Below are 15,017 nucleotides of genomic sequence, written 5' to 3'. Positions count from 1 at the left end.
ACCAGCTTCCTAAAGGAAGGAAAGGGCTACTTTCTCCCCTGTGTGTAAGAGGTGCTAGAGGAGGCCCTCTGCTTAAAGATATGGCCTAAGACTAACGTCTGGCTAAAACGTATGGAGACCTACTACCCAAAGAGGGCCGATAATAAGGTTGTATGGCTTAACCTTGCGGGCTTAGGATTTCTACGCCTCCTTTATGTACTTAGGGTAATCCTATTATAGGACTTAGTAATCCTATATAAGCAGTTCCCACTCTACCCCTTATAGAAGGACTCCCTCTTTAGCTATAAGGAGTACTAGAGGTTCGCCACGCGGGTAAAAAGCTCGCTAGCTAGCGTAGTTATACCAGATAAAATAATAATGTGGAAATACTAGCCTGCCTATAAGGCCGTAGCTAAGCTAAGATATAAGGCCGCAATCTTAGAGATAAAGGGGGTTCAATTACGCGTGCAGACGATTTTAGAACGCCTTAGCGAGATAGAAAGGCTATTAGCATTATTTATACCTATATAGATTTAGTAAGGGAAGATAGGTATCTAAATAGGGCCTACGGAGTTCGTATATCCGTCTTTAAACGGCCCCGTACCCTTACCTTTATTAATACCTATACCTATACCTATACCCGCGTTTGTTCCTAAACGCGTTAACGGCTAGATTCCGTCTTTAGATAAACCCTCTTTTGTATATCCGACCCCTAGGGAGATACTAAGAGGTCCTTAACTATATACTACTATAGAGCCTGCTTAGCCGTCTACTATAACGTCTACTATACCCCTATAGCAGCTGCCGCAAGCTTCTACTATACCCCTACCACAGCTGCTGCAAGCTAACGCTTAACCTCTCCTATTTATCCTTAACCTATAGGCGCTGCTAAGGAAATATAAGATACTTTAGGGCGGTAATTTAGTGTTCTAGCTCTAGGCTAAGTAGACTTTAGGGCTAGTAGGTAGGCCGTTAATTAAAGCTCTTAATTGCTACTAGGGGGGTATACTAGCGGGTTAACGGTAAGGCTATATTCTATAGCCGTCGCTATAGGATAATTGAGGATATAAGACGGCGCGTAGAAGACGGTATAGTAAGAGATAAAAGATAGGCTATTAACTAGCTAGAACAGCTACGAGGCTGGCATTCTTTAGATTAGCTTTATAAGAATATCTAAATAGTTATTTTACTATAGTAACTAAGACGCCTTAATATATAACTGTACTAGTGACTAAGACGCCTTAATATATGACTGCATTATAGTAACCGAGACGCCTTAATATAGGACTATAGTAACCGTAGTATAGTCCTATATTAAGACATCTCGGTTACTAGAGTATAGTCCTATATTAAGGCGTCTCGGTTACTATAGTATAAGTATATTAAATTTAGAGCAACATTACGCGACCCCCTAGAAGTACCGATCAAACTTAAATTATATACCTTTTCGCCCAAAATCGCGCGCGAGGGTACTTGGGGGCGGTCGTTGCGCGACCTTATATGGGGTTCGGGTGCGTTATTAGTAGGGGTAGTCCTAACCTTGTATTAACCCGGGTCGTAACTGCGCCAAATTAGCCCCCCTAATATATGATAGGTATTGGAGGTCTGGGTTAAGCTTGGTATAACCTTAGGTTATATACAACCCCCTAAGGTCCGCGATATATCGTCTAAATATCGCCCCCCCCTTTAGTAGTAGCCCTTACTTTTCGGATGCGTTTTTAAGGCCTAGGTTAGTACTAGGTTAATATAGAGGGCCTTAGCGCGCCTTCGACCTTACTATTACCTCGACAATCTATTTTCCAACCCTCTCCTATTCTTATACTCGCGCTAACTTATATAAAGCTTCTAATTTTATATAGAAAGGCTTACTATAATTCTAATTATATAATATAGAGCCCTTATCTTCTTCTCCTTTAATATTTACGCGTTTGGTGACTTTATTTACCTATACCGTGTTTATACGTCTTTCCCTTACCTTTTGCGGATATAGAGTCTTTTAGGAATCTTCTTATTTTATAGTCTACTTTACGGTTAAATAAAGCCCCCTTAGCCTCCTTCTATAGCCTCTAAAGCGAATTTAAGGCCTAAATAGCGCGGCTATATGATATTTATAAGGCTTAGCGCTTAAAGAATATAATAAGGGCGTATAAGCCGAAGTAGAAAGAGTAGGAAGACTAGTATATAAAACTAGGAGGTAATATAGACAGCGCCTAGGTAACAGAAGATAAGCTTTACCTATTTTTAGAGTAGTAAGTTATTAACTAAAAATTACGGGCCGCTAGTTATTAAAAACGCAAGTTAAAATGGAAAGAAATATAGAAAGATAGCAAGCAGGTAAAGAGGGAAAGGTAGCTATAGCGGCAGCCGTAGCTATAGGGGAGGAAGCTATAAAGGAAGAAGGAGAGATATGGGACGAGGAGGCCTTAGACGCTCTATTTAATAAAACAGTCCAATACTTAGTTATAAATAGCTACGTCTCCGCTATTATTGAGCTTTATATATAGCAATCGGAAGGTAAGGCCTCACAATTACTATAGGGGGCGAAGCTCTTAGCGGTACTAGATAGCGTCCGCTGTAATAAAAACTAGATTTAACGCGTTAACTTTATTAATTAAGGCCTATTTATAATTATTAGCGGCTATAACGTTAAAGGGCTTAAAAGGGCAATTACTTAGTACTAGGAGACGGGCTCTAAGATACCAGGTTTAGTTAAGTCTTACCTTTAAACTGCGGCTAAGTATTTATTAGGTTTATATCCGGTCTATATAGCTACCATTTTCTACCATTTTCTAACCCGTTCCTTAGGCCATACTACTATTACCTAAGGTAAAAGTAAACGGGACGTTTAGCTTACTAACTTTGTTTTTATTAAACTAGAGAACAAAGGGCCTAAACTAGATAAGCCGGCGCCGTATATAATTATATTAATAATATAGGGGAAGTAGAATTAATACGGCAAGGTTAAGTATATAGGCTATATGCGCAATACTAACCCTATCTTCTACCCTCTCTCTATAATAGCCTTTTACTTCTTTAACCGCTAGGGTAAAGATAGCGCTAAGAGCTTCCTATCCTTTCAGTAGCTAGAGGACTACTACGGCCTATACGTCTTCCCTAGTAGTATTAAAGTACCGTAACAGCCGTTAAGCTATTATACGCAGTTTGAATAGAATAAGAAGATATTTTAGGGGGTAGGAATTCACTCAAAGGAGAAGACCTATAGCGCCTATAAGTAGAGCGTTTAGTATACTAAGCTTAGCGGCGTTAAGGAGACCTAAATTAAATAAGCTGGATGTTAGAATATAAATATAATAACGGGAGCCTACCTTAGCTATCTACCCCGTGTATTTATGCGGTCAATTACCAGCTTCCTAAAGAAAGAAAAGGGCTACTTTTTTCCCCGCGCGCAAGAGGTGCTAGAAGAGGCCCTCTGCTTAAAGATATAGCCTGAGACTAATGTTTAGCTAAAACGCATAAAGACCTACCACCTAAAAAGGGCTAATAATAAGGTTATACGGCTTAACCTTATAGGCTTAGGATTTCTACGCCTCCTCTATATGCTTAGGGTAATCCTATTACAGAACTTAGTAATCCTATATAAGTAGTTCCCGCTCTACCCCCTATAAAAAGACTCCCTCTTTAGCTATAAGGAGTACTAGAGGTTCGCCACATAGGTAAAAAGCTCGTTAGCTAGCGTAGTTACGCTAAATAAGATAATAATACGGAAATACTAGCCCGCCTATAAGGCCGTAGCTAAACTAAGATATAAGGCCGCGATTTTAGAGATAAAGGGGGTTCAATTACGCGTACAGACAATCTTAGAACGCCTTAGCGAGATAAAAAGGCTATTAGTATTATTTATACCTATATAGATCCAGTAAGGAAAGACGGGTATCTAAATAGGGCTTATGGAGTCCATATATCCGTCTTTAGACGGCTTTGTACCCTTACCTTTACTAGTACCTATACCTATACTTATACCCACGTCCGTTCCTAAATATGTTAACGGCTAGATTCCGTCTTTAGATAAACCCTCTTTTGTATATCTAACCCCTAGGGAGATACTAAGAGGTCCTTAACTATATACTACCGTAGAGCCTACTTAGCCATCTACCATAACGTCTACTATACCCCTATAGCAGCTACTATAAGCTTCTATTATACCCCTACCGCAGCTACCGCAAGCTAACACTTAACCTCTCCTATTTATCCTTAACCTATAGGCGCCGTTAAGGAAATATAAGATACTTTAGGGCGGTAATTTGGTGTTTTAGCTCTAGGCTAAGTGGACTTTAGGGCTAGTAGGTAGGCCGTTAATTAAAGCTCTTAATCGCTGCTAGGGGGGCGCGCTGGCGGGTTAACGGCGAGGCTATATTCTATAGCCGTCGCTGTAGGATAATTGAGGATATAAAATAGCGCGTAGAAGACGGTACGGTAAGAGATAAGAAATAGGCTATTAACTAGCTAGAACAGCTATAAGGCTAGCATTCTTTAGATTGGCTTTATAAGAATATCTAAATAGTTATTTTACTATAGTAACCAAGACGCCTTAATATACAACTATACTAGTAACTAAGACGCCTTAATATACGACTGCACTATAGTAACCGAGACGCCTCAATATAGGACTGTAGTGACCGTAGTATAGTCCTATATTGAGACGTCTCGGTTATTAGAGTATAGTCCTATATCAAGGCGTCTTAGTCACTACAGTGCAAGTATATTAAATTCAGAGCAACATTACGCGACCCCCCAGAAGTACTGATCAAACTTAAATTATATACCTTTTCGCCTAAAATTACGCGCGAGGGTACTTAGGGGCGGTCGCTGCGCGACCTTATACGGGGTTTAGGTGCGTTATTAGTAGAGGTGGCCCTAACCTTATATTAACCCGGGTCGTAACCGCGCCAAATTAGCCCCCCTAATATGTGATAGGTATAGGAAGTTCGGCTAAAGCCCCGTAAACATTCCTGCGATTAATACTACATTAATTAAGCGGTTAGAACGTTGGAGTATTCTTCCTACCTATATAGTTAACAGCTACCTCCCTAGGACTCTTATCTGGCAGGGCTTAATAACTACTAAAATATTTAACGCCTAGATTAAATCTATAGTTCTATTATATTATATTCCTAGCTATATAATCTTAGTATTAGATAACGCTTTAATATATAAAAGCTAGGTAAGAAAATGATCGCGTATATAGTAGAGCTATATATTCTAACTAGTAGATATAGGAATTTATAAACCTCTATACGGCCGCCCAAATCTATATTAAATATCTTCCTCTCTATTGCCTAGAGTTTAACCTAATTAAGCTTTCTTTTCACGATCTAAAAGCGTGGATTTAATTAAACTCTAATATAATTAAGGACTATTAAAGCTTTGGTATATTCCTATAGTTTGGTATATAGTGTATAGGGTTACGTCGCTTAGTAGAAGAATACTTTCGGCGGGCTGGCTACCTAGTAGAGAACTAGTTAGGGACGCAATCTTTTATAATTTGGTACTAGGTATATAGAAATCAATAACTTACTATCCCTTTTATATTACTCGAAATGTCTTAAGTTCACGCCTTAGTCGCAGTAGGAGACCTGCTGCGAGGCCTAACTTCTCCTCCTATACCTACTCGCTTATCCCTATACGCAAGGCCTCTAAGTTATAGAAGTTCTTAATAAGTATATTAAGAATAGATTCTAGTTCAGTTTAAAGCTTTAGTATTATCCAGCTAGGCCGTTTTCTTACCCAGTTAAAGAATTCGCGAAGCCTTTCCTTAGAATCGGAGTTACTAGTAATAGGACTAGTTAGCGGCGCTAGCGGTAGTAGGGTACCTATTAAAGCCGGAGCTACTAGAGGTGGTTAAGGTGGTTGCTAAGGTGTTTAAAATAAGTTCTGTTATCCTCCGGTATTAGTATAGTAGTTAGGGGGGGGTCCTATAGGGGGGGGGGCATATTAGCCTTAGGTAGGATAATAGCTATAATTGACTCCTAATTAAAAATATCCTCCTAGGCCATGCGCCCGCTACCCCCCCCCTCTCCCTACCCCCCCTATAGCTCCATTCTTAACTAAAAGACAAACGGTAATAGCAGCAGGAGGTTCTTCCTTGGTAGCTTTACCATCCTTAATTTAATTGCCCCACGCCCTTATCGCAAGGTAATTAACCGGGTGGTAAAAATAAGAAAGCTCTGGGTTCCCATTTACCTAGCAGGTCCCCCCACTATTAGTGTATATTTTTACGGTGCAAGGCTATTAGAAGGCTACTAAAGGAGCTAGATTACCTAAAAGGACCTCTGCTAAGATGCTTTTAGGTAAGGCAAGACGTTAGGCAACAGTTGTACTTATATTGCCCTTCTTCTTTTTAGGTATATTAGATGCACCTAGGTTAAGAATATTTAACAGATACGCGCTCATCTGCGTACTGGCCAGTAAGGTAATACTAAAAGTATAAGGAGAGGTGTATTTTAGAGCAGGTAGAGGCGTCTTAGTTAATATAACTACTACTTCTATGCGTAGTCCTTTCTTCTTATTTATATGCTAGGTCCTTATAATATTATTAAGCTTATAGACGTGTACTTTGGTGTAGATATCTTATAGGACAATATTGCGAGCCATTATACGATTATAGGAAGCGGCCGCCCTAATAGAGTACTTATCCTTAAAGGATCTGCTTAGATAATTGGCTTTAACTTTATTAACCCAGTAGTTAATTTTGGTAAGAAGCTCTTCACCTATAATACGCTGCGCGGAAGTTAAAGTAAGATCTACCTCTGCTACGTGAGCTTTCTAAATTGCTATATAGTATATCCATACTATATTGGGCTCTAAGGGAGTTAGCGAGCTTAAATCTACGCTAATAACTTAATCGGGTGTATTTTTACGTCTTAGCGGAGGCCTTAAAGGCTTAATAGCTTTGGGCTTCTTCCTAGATGTTAACTTTAGATTCAAACTGTTCTGGCTTAAACGCCTAGCAGGCTTCTAAGTACGTTAATTTAACTTAGAGACTTTAGTGGCCTTAGTAGATTAGGCGACTCTAGCAGCTGCAAGAGCTTCTATAGCTCCTCTAGTTGGACGAACTATACGCCCACTAGCTGTTTAAAAGCCTTTCTCTTCCTCCGGAGGCTTATAAGGCTCCCGCTTAATAGTTGGATCAACTAGCTCTGCATTCTTATCCTCATCGTCTTCCTCATCTAAGTCCTCATCCGACTCCTGCGACTCTAACTCTACCTCTTCCTCCGCTACCTCCTCCTCCTCCTCCTCCTCTTCTTCTTCCTCAACGTCCTCGGGCTACGGAGGCGGGTAGCGCGCTAGAACTGTACGTAGGCCCACATAAACAGGTTAAGTAATAATATTCCGCTTGATTGGTTGAGAACCTTATATAGATTAACTAGCGGCTCGTTTCCGGAGGCTCTTATAGGCTACCATGGCGCCTACAACACTTAAAAATTGACCTAGATAGATGATATAATATAAATATAAAACCTCACTATTTTGGAAGTAAAACTAATACGTGCAGGCGTGGCAGGCATACGATTTGTATGGTAAACTCACCAAAAGTCGATGTTGTGTGTGCGTGGCTCGCTTAATTTGATTTTCGCAACACTTTTGCAAACCACAATATATTCAGTCCGCCATAGCAGCGCGTACTAAGACATTTTATACTTCTATACGCGAGAATATATTATAAAACTGCCAATCTATGCCAATAATTTATATAACCTTTATTTTAAAATAAGTATATTTCTATTATAATAATTTTTTATCCAAACTATTGCCAATATTTTATTGGCTAGAATTTCGCTTATTGAAAACCACGCTGTCTATGTCGCTGCTCGTTCGCCAACTTGCGTCGATACGGGTATCAAAGCCATCCAAGCAGCTAACCCATCCTCCAAAGGCAGATTGGAGGCTTTCGTAATCGGCTTAGCAGATTTGGAAACCGTGAAGCCGGCTGTAACGGGGTTTTTGGAGAAGAAGTTGCACGTGCTGGTGCACAATGCCGGAGTCATGATACCACCAGCTGGGAGCCGGACAAAGCATGCAAGTTCTTGAATGAACTCGAGTGAGCTTGAAACATAAGTTATGGCACTAACGCTTGTTTAGGGCCATGACCTCGAGATGGGCACGAACTGTCTAGGACCCTTTCTCCTCAGCGCCCTGCTTGAGCCCATCCTTCGTCGCACCGCAGCAGCAGAGGGAATGACGAAGAGCTCGCACAAGACTGTCCGAATAGTATGATTCAGTTCCATGATCAGTTTGCTTACGCCCAAGGGCGGCATTAACTTTAATGAGGTGGATAATCCATCAGTGCTGAAGGTAATGAACAACTACATGGTGTCAAAGTCAGGTGATGTATTCCTAGCAGCAGAATCCGCGAAGAAGTCGGGGAACGATGGGATTCTTAGCGTCGTAAGTACGCATGCGGAATGAAACATATTCACGACTAACGTCAACAGAGTCTCCATCCTGGTATGATGAGAGCAGAACTCCAAAGACACATTTCCGCTATAAAACGTCCAATGATAGTGAAAATGTCGTCCGAGAATCACTAAGACCCATTTCCTAACGGAAGTGGTAGGCACAGTCTTCAAGCCTCTACAGTTCGGCGCGTACACCGAACTGCATGCGGGATTTTCAGACGCCACCGCTGCGGATAACGGCGGGGTTTTCATCCCCTGAGGTAGAAAGGGAGTAATCCCGCCTCATATGCGGGAGAGTTTGAAGACCGGGGCGGAAGGAGGTACCGGAATCTCAAAGCGATTCCTCGAATGTTGTGAAGCGGAGACACGGCAATATATGTAGAACCTTAAGCTGATAGGGCTAGAGACATCCTGTGTGGATTTTGGTAGACAAGGTAGAGGGCTTGTAATATAATGCGCAGACTAAGTTTAATTAATCGAGTTGTAGTAGTTTATGCTGATAATGTTCGTTGGGTCGTCAAAATCCAGTAGTCCGTCCATGTTGGCATTGGAGTTGGGAAGCCACGTCTGTTCCGGTAAACTATTTGCTTGTCCTAGAAAATGGCTATCCCACATGGTCTGCTTGCACATCAGACATAAACAGATCTCATTAATTTGAAGATAAGAACTTACCCAATCGATATCCTGGGACAAATCGGTTATCTGATAAGCGGCAGCATCCACCGAATCACCTAGAGGACCCCAAGTAGGAAATTGATTTGCATATAAGATGTCGGTATCAGGAGGGAGAGTTGTATTGTCTGCGGTGAGGTGAGTATATTGGAGAAATGATAAAACTAAGGTAAGATTTGCGACATGAAACGTACTTTCTTGGACCCCATTTCCAGCAGCATCTTTGTCCGAGTTAATTGGCCCTGCAAGCTTGTTCAACATAGCCCCAAGGATCTTTGCAGCCTTGGAAGACTCTGAAAGGCGGTTTGGATGGTTTGACCAAATGTCAAAGGTATTTTTCAAAAGCCGGATCATTTCCGGGACGAAGGGACAAGGAGGACCTTTAAATTCAGGCGATGCTTCCTCGACACGAATATAATTGAGCTCAAAACAAACAACCATTGTAGCCAGAAGGAAGTCGTAGGTTGTAAGAGAAGACATATACCACCAAACTTTGTGTAGTTGGCCGCCTGGCTGACAGGCATGAAAGATCACATCTTGATGGCGAAGAGTGTGCATCGCTGCGTCGACACATATTTTTCGAGACTCTGCGAATCGTGGATCCGTTTGTCCGACTACGAGATATTTTCTATGCAAGACTGTGCGAGTCTTTTGGTATAGTAATTCGAGGTTAAATCGAGCCATAATAATAACAGGAGGATCCGTGATAGACAGTTCCATGGAACGCACACGAAGACCGTCGGGTATCGCTGCATAAGCTTCTTGTAACCGTTGGTCCGCTGCCAAAATATCTGCATGAATTGGCGGAACAACTAGTTGAGACAGTTCAGCGGCTTCGGCGAATATTGCGCATACCCTACTCTTAGCAATAGTATATGAGCCTGGAGTAATCTCGGAGAACGGCCTCTCCTTAGGAAGCTCAGTACAGTGGACAGAGAAATCGGTATCCAGAAGATTATGGGGTGGCTGAGTATCGCTTTCGATTCTTCGAATCATACTCGGGAGACCAATGGCGAATGAAACCAGGACATCTATCTGATAAAGTAGATGCCAGGCTCGCCTGCGCATCTCTCCCTGAAAAGGAGTGATATTGTCGAAATGCCTAGCATCGCGGTGATATCCCATCCTCAGTGCCACCCGGATTATGATGCCAATCATAAGCCAAAGCTTCACATGATGGTCGTTTTTTCTCAAGAATTCACATTCCCCATAGATCATCGCAGCTTCAAGAGTATAAGGCTGAGGTTTTGCGATATCTGCAAGAGCCATAGCGGAAGAGGCCAAGGTTTGATACCTGTCGACTGCTTCGTATGAAAGAGCAGAAGAATCTTCGGCTGCATCAAATGGAGTTGCAGTTTGGGGATAAACAGTGAACCCCGGATTCCGCGGGCCAAGAATAATACCGAGAGCCATGGCTCCGTAAAGCAGAGCGATCCACATAACTGGCGTGTGGGTAGGGTCTTTCCAGAATTGCCTGTATTCGTCTTGGAATGTGGGAGCATGCATGATATAAAGAAGGGGATCAGATGAGTTAAACCATAGAGGAAGAATCCGATCCACTTCTTCTTTGGGCGGCATCTCTGCCAAAAGTACTGCTTTAGAGACCGGCTTTGGGATTCCAAATGTTATTGTAGATCTTTGATTGATTGTGTCCCAAGTTTCCTCGACAGGTTCCTCTGCCTCTGCATCCTTCTCATCAAAATATTTCCCGACTTCTTCTATCTCCTTCAGAATGGCGCTCCAGTGAGAAACACCCACATAACTCGTCTCGTTACCGGTATTGCTAATCCGAAGCCGACCGAAGGAATCCTCGTTCACATCTTCCTGCCTGGGCCCAGTTGGGGGAGCACTTCTGGCAGCAGGGGATTCATCCCCTTCTTTCTGGGAGGCCGTGCTGGGCTCTGATCTTGAATAACTGACTTGACTCGAGGACGACTTCTGGTTCATTAAGTTCACCACCAAACTTTCTAGGTTCCTGATTCGACCTCTCATATTCTGAGTTTGTTTATTCCGTGGTGGCGGAGGGACATAGAGACATGCTGCCTCCCGCGAACGCTTTATACACTGATCGCATACTGGATGAACTCGATTGCATTTAAGTTTACCCTGTCGACATGGTGTGCAGCTCAACTGTGGCCTAGCTCTTTTGATAGCTGGTCGAGCCGGAAATTCGTCCTGGGGAGGAGCATCGGAGTTATTCGGAGTGGAAGGAGAACCAGAGGCGTTTGTGCCGGAGGGGCTAGCGTTTGCCATCGTCGACAGAGGCAAACGGGCTGCTTATATGGAGTATAGCTAAATGGGTCGTGTCGCGGTAGGGATGCGCATAAGAGACTACGCTCCCCAGGGGAATGCGAAAATAAAATAATTTGGTTCTTTAATTCTGTAGAGATGTACAGTATAGAGGTATGCTAAGAGTGGAAGGCTTAGTGCCTGTGCTCAGGTTAGATTGACAGCCACTGACATCTGATTTACTTTTCGAGCCCTGGAACTAGGTGCACCCCACGATTCGTCAGACCTTCGGAACCACTCTTCTTCGTTAGCAATGGCAGCTCAACCACCAATTTCAAATTTAATACGGCTTGCATCACACTCAAGAGCTGCTATTCCACGAGCTTACGCGCACCTAACATGCAACAACCACCCTAGACTTCCCCGCCGCTCCCTCCAAACAACCTCCGCCTCCCAACACACCCCCGATTTCGCATTCGCATTCGAGTACGTGAGACCTCCTTCCCGAACCCTCCATACCAACTCACGTCCTCCAGCATCGATGGCGTCCTCGCCCGCAGCTCCGACCCGCTCCCGCGCGCGCATAAAGCCCTTTCCTACCTCCAGTCCCAACGTATCCCCTTCATTCTCCTCACCAATGGCGGCGGGAAACACGAGTCAGAGCGAGTTGAGGAATTGAGCAAGAAGCTAAAGGTGCCGCTGGATGCAAGCATGTTCGTGCAGAGCCACACACCATTTGCAGGCCTAGACGAATACAAAGACAAGACTGTGCTAGTCGTAGGCGGAGACGGGGACAAATGCAGGGAGGTTGCAGAAAGGTACACAGACGCCAGCAGCTCCGATGCTCTCAACGCGTCCAACACCACGACAAGGCACTAATCCACGCACACCCAGATACGGCTACCGCACCGTGATCACCCCCGGTGACATCCTAACCGCCCATCCGGAGACCTGGCCCTTCTCGCAGCAATTCCTGCCCTACTACACGCCCTTCTCACGCCCGCTCCCCAACCCCATCAGCGCCGACAGCCCGTCCAGCTCCCTCAAAATCGACGCCGTGTTCGTGTACAACGACCCGCGCGACTGGGGCCTGGACATCCAGATCCTGACCGACGTGCTGCTGTCGCACCGCGGCATCCTCGGGACCCTCTCGCCCATGNACAACAGCCCCGACCTCCCGAACCGCGGCTACCAGCAGGACGGCCAGCCGGCCCTCTTCTTTAGCAACCCGGACCTCATCTGGGCGGCCAAGTACCATCTGCCGCGGCTGGGCCAGGGCGGCTTCCGCGAGGCGCTGGAGGGCGTCTGGGCGGCGCTGACGGGGGGACCGCGTATGGGAGTCCAACTGCAGAAGACGGTGATTGGGAAGCCATTTCGTATGACGTATGAGTTTGCGGAGAAGAGGCTTGTGGCGCATCGGAGGGGTTTGCTGGGGGGAAGGGAGGGAGGGGGGTTGAGGACCGTGTATATGATTGGGGATAACCCCGAGAGTGATATTCGCGGCGCAAATACGTATGATAGTCCGGCGGGGACGGACTGGGTTAGTGTGTTAGTGCGGACGGGAGTCCATCAGGAGGGGCAGGATCCAGCATGGCGGCCGAGGATGGAGGTAGGTGATGTGTATGATGCGGTTAGGTGGGCTGTGGAGCAGTCGAAATGGGAGGGTGAGAGGTTAAAGAATTAGAGATATTAAAAGCGTGGGAGGCTGTTCAAACGTTATTATAAAGTGATATAGCAAGGCGTTTTTAGAGTCTGGGATAGACTTAAGACATAAATTTAATCTCACCATTGGCAGATATCTAGGTTACTTTCTATAAGCTGCTCGTTTGAGCAAGACCCATTTTTTTATGCCCTTGCACATTTCTGCTGTAAGGATGACAGCACGTGCAGGGCGCAAAGTCCCTTTATGGGTAATGTTTTGAAGTCACAAACTACATGCGCCATTTTACCTGCGAAGATATCCCTCCCACATATCATTCATCCCAAACAACACAGGTAATCTGCCCTGGGACTCCCACACTCGCCACCAAATCTCCTAGCTCCCCCGTCTCCAGATCCCTTTTCCAGACCACTACCGTTGAGCTCATCTGCAGTCCCACAGAAACCAGATCGCCAACTTTGTTAATGCTAAATTGACGAGGGTGAGAGCCACCTGCTGGTGCCAATTGAATGAAGTGCAGCGTGCCATCTGCCGCAGGTGCCCAAACCGCAAGGGAGTCAGACGTAATCTTTGTGCTGTTCTTCGGGTCGGGGTTTTCGATGAGGAAAGAGGTGTCGTTGCGGTTAGATGAGATGATGAACCCATTGTCTGGGGTCTTGATGATCTCTGCAGCGGCAGCGCCTATTGGAACGGTCTTGTCGCCAAACGTGTTGATAGTTTGCACTTTCTTGAATGCCAGCCCACCAGCAGTTTGATACGTCACCGCGTAGCTAGTGATAGTGTTCGATAGCTCTTGAATGAGGAAGAAATACAGCTTGTCCTTACGTGCGTATGACTTCTCCGGCGACCAGAACACGGCATGACGGGGCCCGGAACCAGGATCGGCTACTAACGGATCATGGTTTATAAGGAATGAGGTTGAAGGGTCGAAGGAATACACATGGACAAGGTCGGCTCCAAGATCTGGGAAGAGCAGGTACCGGCCTGTTGGGTCCAAAATAGCCTCGTGCTCATGCGGAGCATCTTGGCGGGTAGGTACCGGGCCGGGTTGTGCCATTGAGAAGATTATGTCCTCAATGAAGCTGACTTGGCCAGCGGCAGTTGTGTGCCAGGTGGAGATGGCGCCGCCGTTGCTGTTCTTAGAGGTGAGTATGCTTTTGATCTTCCACCCCCCCCCCCCCAAAACGCAAAGTGAAACCCCGAAACGTATTTCTGAATAACAGATGACCGTTGAAAATTTCGTCCAAAAAGAACGTAGCAGATTCAACATGAATATGACATCTAGAACTACGAGAATAGGTATAAGATCGTAAGAAAACTACTCACTAATGAGCCAGCGTAATCGCGCTTTCTTTTCCAGTATTGTAGAATATGCTACTGACAGGTCCGGCGATGGTGTCATGGTGTTCAATTGGTGTCAAAACTCCGTTAGCAGACGTTTTGAGTGTATTGATAGAGCCATTGGGAGTGGTGAGGCCTTCATCAATGCAGTAGAGAATACCATTGGCCTTGTCAAGCTCCAGCCATGATGGACTTAAACCACAATCTTGGTTGGATGATGTGTTCGTCAAGCCATAGCTGGAGGATGTGTTCGTCAAGCCATAGCTGGAGTAGCTTTTGGTCAATGAAAGAGTAGTTACTGAGCCAGCGTACGAAGAGACATATAGAGTAGTTGCCGTTCCGGTTGCCGCCAAAGCAGCGAGAAGCAACTCCGCAATTGCCATTATAGCCGTGTGAAGGAAAAAGATTCCAGACAAGGAATTATAGGAACGGAATGAGCCGAATGCGGGGAATGTTCCCCTCCGGTTGTCAAATCCCCACTTTATTAATTTTCATCTACTTTTATAAGTATTAATAGCTCTTTTATCAAGTGATTAAATAATATGCCACCCCCCACCCAAGCGAGACACTCTTTATCTTTAAATAATACCCCCTAATAAATAATTGTTAATATAGTTACATGCTAGGCTAAGAGTGTCTTACTTGGGGGTAGCACGTGTTATATATATACGCACTACTCTCTAAAGTGAGAGGTGTACCTAAGATTACGCCATGCATAT

The 15,017-nt window shown here is 44.5% G+C and overlaps 4 protein-coding genes across 4 annotated transcripts; 2 read left to right on the top strand and 2 right to left on the bottom strand.

The window, feature by feature from the left end:
• Positions 1-7,761: 7,761 nt before the first annotated feature.
• On the top strand, positions 7,762-9,014 carry K441DRAFT_735357 (uncharacterized protein). Its single transcript, XM_067654295.1, has 4 exons — positions 7,762-8,020; positions 8,080-8,385; positions 8,433-8,490; positions 8,549-9,014. The coding sequence occupies exons 2-4, from the start codon at positions 8,224-8,226 to the stop codon at positions 8,653-8,655; spliced, it is 327 nt and encodes a 108-aa protein (XP_067498811.1). The 5' UTR covers positions 7,762-8,020; positions 8,080-8,223; the 3' UTR covers positions 8,656-9,014.
• On the bottom strand, positions 8,865-11,321 carry K441DRAFT_584306 (uncharacterized protein; the record flags this gene model as incomplete). The annotated part of the gene is made up of 3 exons (XM_067644542.1): positions 8,865-9,014; positions 9,069-9,196; positions 9,263-11,321. 3 exons carry the CDS (start codon positions 11,319-11,321, stop codon positions 8,865-8,867), a joined length of 2,337 nt encoding a protein of 778 aa, XP_067498810.1.
• A 426-nt stretch (positions 11,322-11,747) lies between these two features.
• On the top strand, positions 11,748-13,097 carry K441DRAFT_667698 (uncharacterized protein). Its single transcript, XM_067649890.1, has 2 exons — positions 11,748-11,783; positions 11,834-13,097. Exon 2 carries the CDS (start codon positions 12,139-12,141, stop codon positions 12,979-12,981), a length of 843 nt encoding a protein of 280 aa, XP_067498809.1. The 5' UTR covers positions 11,748-11,783; positions 11,834-12,138; the 3' UTR covers positions 12,982-13,097.
• Positions 13,098-13,270: 173 nt separating this feature from the next.
• K441DRAFT_584480 (putative isomerase YbhE) lies at positions 13,271-14,681 on the bottom strand (the record flags this gene model as incomplete). Its single annotated transcript, XM_067644550.1, has 2 exons — positions 13,271-14,090; positions 14,284-14,681. The coding sequence occupies 2 exons, from the start codon at positions 14,679-14,681 to the stop codon at positions 13,271-13,273; spliced, it is 1,218 nt and encodes a 405-aa protein (XP_067498808.1).
• Positions 14,682-15,017: the final 336 nt, after the last annotated feature.

The sequence above is a fragment of the Cenococcum geophilum genome (genome assembly GCF_001692895.1).
Source record: "Cenococcum geophilum 1.58 unplaced genomic scaffold K441scaffold_57, whole genome shotgun sequence".
NCBI classification, from domain to species: Eukaryota; Fungi; Ascomycota; class Dothideomycetes; order Gloniales; family Gloniaceae; genus Cenococcum; species Cenococcum geophilum.
This window is presented reverse-complemented; position numbering and strand designations above follow the sequence as displayed.

What these genes read in the sequence shown, in the direction of transcription:
- K441DRAFT_735357 (XM_067654295.1), top strand. Translation starts at nt 8,224, where the DNA reads ATGATCAGTTTGCTTACGCCCAAGGGCGGCATTAACTTTAATGAGGTG. An exon ending in ACGATGGGATTCTTAGCGTC is followed by an intron (nt 8,386 to 8,432) that starts GTAAGTACGCAT and finishes TAACGTCAACAG; the next exon opens with AGTCTCCATCCTGGTATGAT. An exon ending in ACACATTTCCGCTATAAAAC is followed by an intron (nt 8,491 to 8,548) that starts GTCCAATGATAG and finishes TCCTAACGGAAG; the next exon opens with TGGTAGGCACAGTCTTCAAG.